This window comes from Dipteris shenzhenensis, chromosome 19 (genome assembly GCF_047967505.1).
Source record: "Dipteris shenzhenensis isolate YYH24624 ecotype China chromosome 19, Dip_SZ_1.0, whole genome shotgun sequence".
In the NCBI taxonomy this organism is placed as follows: domain Eukaryota; kingdom Viridiplantae; phylum Streptophyta; class Polypodiopsida; order Gleicheniales; family Dipteridaceae; genus Dipteris; species Dipteris shenzhenensis.
Genome location: NC_141614.1, coordinates 50,652 through 59,236, shown reverse-complemented (window position 1 = coordinate 59,236; position 8,585 = coordinate 50,652). Strand labels below are relative to the sequence as shown.

The 8,585-nt window shown below is 46.0% G+C and overlaps 1 protein-coding gene across 1 annotated transcript; it reads right to left on the bottom strand.

Moving 5' to 3' along the window:
- Positions 1-7,122: 7,122 nt before the first annotated feature.
- LOC147889875 (uncharacterized) lies at positions 7,123-8,067 on the bottom strand. The gene has a single exon (XM_087391021.1). It carries the CDS (start codon positions 8,065-8,067, stop codon positions 7,123-7,125), a length of 945 nt encoding a protein of 314 aa, XP_087247147.1.
- Positions 8,068-8,585: the final 518 nt, after the last annotated feature.

Genomic DNA, 8,585 nt, shown 5'->3' with positions numbered 1-8,585 from the left:
ATGAGGGACTTCAGTCCCTTATATACATCTTGGGCGAGAGTGATACCAGGTGCTTGCTACAAAACCAGGGGCGCCTTTTGGCAAATCCGGGTGCGTTAGTGGATTGGAAAAAGTGAAGGTCTTATCTGGCAAGCCAGACAGTGTCTATTCACTGTACACTTTGGGTTAGTGGCTATACTATTGTCATAGTGGCGCACAATACTGAGTGGGATGTTGGGCCCAGTAGGGCGCACCTTCACGGGAGAGCATATCTGGGAGATAATTCAGGGCGCCCTTTTTCCATTCAACTGTAAAGTCATACATCGAGAAAAACTCTTGCCAGCGGGCAAGGCGGCCACGGCCAATCTGTTTATCAATTTTACGGGTACAGAAAGTCTGGAAATTCTGGCTGTCGGTGCGGACAAGGAAAGGCTTATTAAGAATGAACAATTCCAGTTTCTGGATAGCCTTTTTGACAGCTAATATTTCTTTCTCGATTGAGTGGTAATTGCGTTCAGCTCCTTGGAAGATACCTGAGCGGAAAGCACAGATACGTTCTTCTTTAGGTGCCACCTGTTCTAACAAGATTGCTCCCCAAAAATCATCCGAAGCATCTGTTTCAATAATTAATGTAGCATTTACAGATGGGATGGCTAACGGTGGTAAGGTGAGCAATTGTTTTTGAATATTGGCGAGAGCAGTGGTTTGCTCTGGACCCCACAGAGGACCATCCTTGCAAAGGCAGAGTTGGAGAAGATAGCGGTCGCGAGCAAGATGCTGGTAGAAGGGGGAGATGTAATTGAGACATCCGAGGAACCGCTGGAGCTGTTGTCGATCACGAATTTCTGCCGGGAATGCTGCAAGGGCTTTAAGAACATGGTCCTGTAACTGTATAGCACCATTATGAATAATGACTCCAAGGAAATCAATAGATGTACGACCAATCTGGATTTTTGTGGGAGAGAGAACCAACCCATGTTGTTGAAGAAGATCATGGACGTGTTGGAGGTGTTTGAGATGTTGATGCGGATCTTTCCTATAGATGAGAATATCATCTATATAAACAAGACAAAACTCATGGATAGATGCAAAGATGGAATCCATGAATTTTTGAAATTCAACAGGGGCACTTTTTAACCCAAATGGTAAGACTGTCCATTCATAAAACCCCTGTGGGACAACAAATCCGGTCTTATGCTGATCTTCAGGGAGAAGACCGATTTGCCAGAAGCCAGCTTTGAGGTCAAGCTTGGAGAAGATTGTTGCTCCACTAATCTTCCGCATCAAGTACTCCTTATTAGGCAAAGGATATGCAATGGAAAGGAGACACTTGTTAAGAGGCTTGTAATTAACTACGAGCCGCTTCTTGCCGTGTTTCTGCTCGGAATGCTTATTGACGTAAAATGCTGCGGCGGCCCAAGCAGACTTGGATTCTCTGATGAGACCTTGCTGGAGGAGATCCGTGATTTCAGCTGTACATAAAAGGCGATCTTCATTGGTGAATCCGTAAGGACTCTCTTTATAGGGTTTGGACCCTTCTTTGGGCAGGCCGATCTGATAATGAAACACATGTTTGAATGCCTGTGGAGACGTGCTACTACAATTAGTTAGTAGTTGCTGTTCCATTTCAGCCAAAGTTTGGCAAACCAAAAGAGTGTGTGTGCGTTTACGCAAAGCTTTAGCTTGGTCCTGAGCTACAAGGTTAGAAACCAGATCTTTTAATTCTTGCTCCGTAAGCAGAGGCTGGGCATCCTGATGAGAAGGTGATGCCAAAGGAGAGATATGTGGACTGAACTCAGCAATCTGCGGAGGAGAAGGTGTTGGTGTAGCACGATACTGCTCACGGACAGAACAATATGGAGAAGCCTGGTTGACGATTTGAAGATCTTCGTCATACGGCTTTAAGACCTGCGAAACCTTTTCCCGAGCTGGAATCTGGATTAGTTGGTTATTAATTGTGAGTGCCATAGTGTTAGTGGAAAAACCAAAAGGGAGGTGACGATTCAAAAAATCATTGCCAATAACGAGGTCAATTCCCTGAGATTCTAATTGATAGAAGCTGATCTCAGTAGGCTGATCACCTAAGGAGATAGAGATATTGGCCGCGTATCTTTTACACGCAATAGTGCCACCACCCATAGTGGATCCGTGCATTAAATTAGCATCACTAAGAGGTTCCCAACAGTACTGTGGTAAGGCATTATACTTACAAATGTTAAAGCCTGAACCTGTATCTACAAGGGCAATGAGGGAATAAGGGGGAACTCCAGGGGGTCTCAGAAGAACAGACACCATCTAGGTCTTCATAGGATTATGCACGGGGAGTGCCGGAGTCTTGAAGAATTCCTGACACGAGAGCAGGACAGGTGGAGTCGAGGAAGAACACTGCTGTAGATGGTGCACCACTTTCTGGTCAAGGGAATTCAGAGTGGAAGTTAAGTTAGTGCACTGAGAAAGGATTGTGGCAGTGTGTGTTTTTAACAAAGTAATATTCTCCTGGAGAGACTGGAATTGTACTGTACAGGCGTGAGGAGTTGATGGGGACTGAGAGGTTAAGGTTTGTACAGGAACTTGAGTAAAAGGAGGTGGAAGAAAACGGGGAACAGGGTTCTGTACTGTCTGTAGAGGTTGGAAAACAGAAGGTCCTCTATGAGACAAAGGAGTAGTAGGAGGAGGAACAAAAGGAGGAGGAAAAGGAAATATAGGCTGAGGCCTGGAGGGCCTAGGAGGAGGTGAAGGAGGAGGCTGAGGAAGATCAGAAATATCCCATAGACCTTCAGAAGTGTCAGAGTCAGTATCTGAAGGTAGCTCCAAATCAATGAAATTAGTATTGTTCATAAAAGCACCGACTGTAAAATCAAGGGGAAGAGCAAGTTGACAAGACAGACAATCAGGAGTGTCTGATTCTGAACATTCATACAAAGATTCATCTGTCACACCTTGCGACACAACTTCCCATTGGTCGGGATCATTGATGAGGGAGAAGAAGCCCTTCAGTTGCTTTTGCTGGCCTGATTTAGGTTGCTGCGGACAATCCTTTGCATAATGGCCCCGTTTGCCACAAATGAAACATCCTGTAGTTTTGCTGGCATTGAATCGACGTTTGCGTAAGAAGCGTTGAGGACGGCGTTGGTAGCGGCTACGCCAATGAATTTTGCGGAGGCGTGGAAACCGAGAAGAGCCGCACGAACATTGAGATTTCTGCTGTCTCCGTCGTCGAGAAGTAGATGTAGAGGCAAACTGTCGCTGATAAGACTGGGGGCAGAAATCCTGGTTACCCACAAACTGCTGGCAAATGGCCGGTAATACCAGACTAATCTCTTTGATCTTATTTTTCATAGTGTACTCCGTACATTGTTTGCGGATATACACTTGCACTAGTTGGAAGAGATTGGCAAACGTGAAATCATCCACTGTCTTATGGACTTCAGTGGGATGATTATCCAAGTTGACAATCTTAGTCTGGGCATCAATAAGGGCATTGCATGCTTCACCGATCTTATGCGGAAGACTGAAAAGATAATGTCGTTTGGCAGACACATCCGCAAAGAGCCCACCTCGATAAACCAATTGTTGCGCATGGGCATTGTATTGAGCCAGTTGGAATAAGTCACACAACTTGAGAGCAAAGAACTCATTGGCTGCCTGTGTGCGATCGTCAGTAAATGTGGGAAGAAACTGATTAGATATCGCAGCAATAAGTGCATCAGGAGCATTCGGCTGTTCATGAGCATCATGACTATCAAAAATATGCTCTTTAGATTCTTCTGAGAGGACTTCCCACCAGTTAGCCAAAATGCCTGTGAAACCTTTGGTGGTTTCAACAGCAGCGTCACGAGAATTCCATTTGTAGACGGACACTAAGGACATCATATGTCCATAGAAAATCTTGAGCGTATCTTTTAAAGCCTGGGGTGAAGCACCATCAATGTTGAGAACATACCCAGGGAATGATTTGTGTTGAAGACGCACTCGTAATTCTCCTGCTTCATTGAGTGTGCCGTCTGTATATTCAGGAACTAATAATTCTCCGCGAAGACCTTGTGCTGCTGGTGCTGAAGGAAACACTGTATTGCGGGGGCGAACATCTTGCAGCATAGGCTCAGCTTCTTGTTTGACACCTCCTTGATTCATGAGAGAAGGAAGAAAAACACTGGACTGTACAGAAGGAGAAGGCATATGAACAGGAGCGGATGAAACAGGAAGAGAATCAGGATCATCACTATCAGAGTCTGAAGGATAATGATCTGTAGGATCCTGTCCGACTGGTCCGGGGGCAGAATAAGGAAGCACAGGAAAGAAAAGATCAGGCTGCAGAGGAATAACTCCTTCAAGGGGAGGCTGTACAGCGGCCCGATCGGAATTGTCAGCTTCTGTCCAACAGAAGGCCCGAATGATCGGGTGTGACGGATCCAGCCATTCCGCAGCACGTTCAGCATCGTAAGGGAGTTGATCAGTAACTGTACAATCTGAGAGGAAGGAATTAGCAGGGAACATGAGAGTCGGAGGAAAGGTATATTGCAAGGGAGGAGCAGCAGAGGAAGGAGGAAGGATATACTGGAAAGCATGAAAAGAGGTAGAAGAAGAAACACTCGGGGGAGCAGCCAAGGCGTTTGTAAGCTTCTTGTCGAGAGCTGCTATGGCGAGCTGTAAATTATAAAGGGCCAGACGAACATCATCCAAGTTGGCCTGCACTTCGATGTTATGTGCATTGCACCAATTCATCTGTTGCTGTTCAACTGGAATTTGAGCACATGGGGTTGTTGAATCAGCTATAGCAAAAGGGGAAAAAACAACCTTACTGTTGTCTGTGATGCAATCTTCATAGCCACTGGCTGTGGGCCAGGTCGTTGGAGTGAACATCATCATTGGCACCTTTGATGTTATCGCCTCAAAATTGGAATGGGACTGAGGCCGATTGTTAACAGCAGTCTCCTGTCGATAAGGAAGACTGGCATCGCCAGGAAACTGGGATGCAGCAGTGCTAGTCACCCAGTCACGCACAGCTTCTTGGCGAGCAGAACTTTCAGGGAGACTGGCTGTATCGGACTGTGCTGGAGGCGTACTAGCGATAGAAAGATGCGAAGAAGAAGGAAATGCCAGACGCAGAACTTTCTTAGAGGAATTACCAGAGCGCCGCGGAACGATCGCTTTGGTAGGCGTATCTTCAATTTCGTACGTTGCTTCTTGATCAGCACTTTCTTGGATTATCAGTTGATAATCCATATCCCAGGCCGTGGGCATAGGAATAGCGTCGAAATTGGGATGCAGCAGTGCTAGTCACCCAGTCACGTACAGCGTCTTGGCGAGCAGAACTTTCAGGGAGACTGGCTGTATCGGACTGTGCTGGAGGCGTACTAGCGATAGAAAGATGCGAAGAAGCAGGAAATGGTGGAACTTCTTCGTTACATGGCAGACCGACACAAAACACGGCAGATGGACAAGGAACACGGCAGATGGACAAGGAACACGTATGAAGAGCTTAGATATGGTAAACGAACTCGTCACCGATAACGATACCGAGAGGGATAGAGAAGTGGAAATGGGGGGACGATACAACTATAAGCAGAAGATAACGAGGATAGATCGTAACACGTTGGGAGTGACAAGACGAAGCGTTGCGAGAGGAGGCGAACATAAGCGGAGTAATAGATCCGGATGGGAGAGCCTTCGAGAGTAAGAGCAGAGGCAAGAGACAACATGAAGACAAGGAAGAAGACTGTGGCTAGAAGCAAGAGCTTCGAGAGCAAGACTTTGATTGCCGGAGAGGAAGAAATGATACAAGAGGACTCAAGGCAGACTCTGCCGAGAATGAGGGACTTCAGTCCCTTATATACATCTTGGGCGAGAGTGATACCAGGTGCTTGCTACAAAACCAGGGGCGCCTTTTGGCCAATCTGGGTGCGTTAGTGGATTGGAAAAAGTGAAGGTCTTATCTGGCAAGCCAGACAGTGTCTATTCACTGTACACTTTGGGTTAGTGGCTATATTATTGTCATAGTGGCGCACAATACTGAGTGGGATGTTGGGCCCAGTAGGGCGCACCTTCACGGGAGAGCATATCTGGGAGATAATTCAGGGCGCCCTTTTTCCATTCAACTGTAAAGTCATACATCGAGAAAAACTCTTGCCAGCGGGCAAGGCGGCCACGGCCAATCTGTTTATCAATTTTACGGGTACAGAAAGTCCGGAAATTCTAGCTGTCGGTGCGGACAAGGAAAGGCTTATTAAGAATGAACAATTCCAGTTTCTGGATAGCCTTTTTGACAGCTAATATTTCTTTCTCGATTGAGTGGTAATTGCGTTCAGCTCCTTGGAAGATACCTGAGCGGAAAGCACAGATACGTTCTTCTTTAGGTGCCACCTGTTCTAACAAGATTGCTCCCCAAAAATCATCCGAAGCATCTGTTTCAATAATTAATGTAGCATTTACAGATGGGATGGCGAACGGTGGTAAGGTGAGCAATTGTTTTTGAATATTGGCGAGAGCAGTGGTTTGCTCTGGACCCCACAGAGGACCATCCTTGCGAAGGCAGAGTTGGAGAAGATAGCGGTCACGAGCAAGATGCTGGTAGAAGGGGGAGATGTAATTGAGACATCCGAGGAACCGCTGGAGTTGTTGACGATCACGAATTTCTGCCGGGAATGCTGCAAGGGCTTTAAGAACATGGTCCTGTAACTGTATAGCACCATTATGAATAATGACTCCAAGGAAATCAATAGATGTACGGCCAATCTGGATCTTTGTGGGAGAGAGAACCAACCCATGTTGTTGAAGAAGATCATGGACACGGTGGAGGTGTTTGAGATGCTGATGCGGATCTTTGCTATAGATGAGAATATCATCTATATAAACGAGACAAAACTCATGAATAGATGCAAAGATGGAATCCATGAATTTTTGAAATTCAACAGGGGCAGTTTTTAACCCAAATGGTAAGACTGTCCATTCATAAAACCCCTGTGGAACAACAAATCCGGTCTTATGCTGATCTTCAGGGAGAAGACCGATTTGCCAGAAGCCAGCTTTGAGGTCAAGCTTGGAGAAGATTGTTGCTCCACTAATCTTCTGCATCAAGTACTCCTTATTAGGCAAAGGATATGCAATGGAAAGGAGACACTTGTTAAGAGGCTTGTAAATTAATTATGAGCCGTTCTTGCCGCGTTTCTGCTCGGAATGCTTATTGACGTAAAATGCTGCGGCGGCCCAAGCAGACTTGGATTCTCTGATGAGACCTTGCTGGAGGAGATCCGTGATTTCAGCTGTAGATAAAAGTCGATCTTCATTGGTGAATCCGTAAGGACTCTCTTTATAGGGTTTGGACCCTTCTTTGATGGGCAGGCCGATTTGATAATGAAACACATGTTTGAATGCCTGTGGAGACGTGCTACTACAATTAGTTAGTAGTTGTTGTTCCATTTCAGCCAAAGTTTGGCAAACCAAAAGAGTGTGCGTGCGTTTACGCAAAGCTTTAGCTTGGTCCTGTGCTACAAGGTTAGAAACCAGATCTTTTAATTCTTGCTCCGTAAGCAGAGGCTGGGCATCCTGATGAGAAGGTGATGCCAACGGAGAGATATGTGGACTGAACTCAGCAATCTGCGGAGGAGAAGGTGTTGGTGTAGCACGATACTGCTCAGGGACAGAACAATATGGAGAAGCCTGGTTGACGATTTGAAGATCTTCATCACACGGCTTTAAGACCTGCGAAACCTTTTCCCGAGCTGGAATCTGGATTAGTTGGTTATTAATGGTGAGTGCCATAGTGTTAGTGGAAAAACCAAAAGGGAGGTGGCGATTCAAAAAATCATTGCCAATAACGAGGTCAATTCCCTGAGATTCTAATTGATAGAAGCTGATCTCAGTAGGCTGATCACCTAAGGAGATAGAGATATTGGCCGCGTATCTTTTACACGCAATAGTGCCACCACCCATAGTGGAGCCGTGCATTAAATTAGCATCACTAAGAGGTTCCCAACAGTACTGTGGTAAGGCATTATACTTACAAATGTTAAAGCCTGAACCTGTATCTACAAGGGCAATGAGGGAATAAGGGGGAACTCCAGGGGGTCTCAGAAGAATAGACACCATCCAGGTCTTCATAGGATTATGCACAGGGAGTGCAGGAGTCTTGAAGAATTCCTGACACGAGAGCAGGGGACAGGTGGAGTCGAGGAAGAACACTACTGTAGATGGTGCACTACTTTCTGGTCAAGGGAATTCAGAGTGGAAGTTAAGTTAGTGCACTGAGAAAGGATTGTGGCAGTGTGTGTTTTCAGCAAAGTAATATTCTCCTGGAGAGACTGGAATTGCACTGTACAAGCGTGAGGAGTTGATGGGGACTGAGAGGTTAAGGTTTGTACAGGAACTTGAGTAAAAGGCGGTGGAAGAAAACGGGGAATAGAGTTCTGTACTGTCTGTAGAGGTTGGAAAACAGAAGGACCTCTATGAGACAAAGGAGTAGTAGGAGGAGGAACAAAAGGAGGAGGAAAAGGAAATATAGGCTGAGGCCTGGAGGGCCGAGGAGGAGGTGAAGGAGGAGGCTGAGGAAGATCAGAAATATCCCAGAGACCCTCAGAAGTGTCAGAGTCAGTATCTGAAGGTAGCTC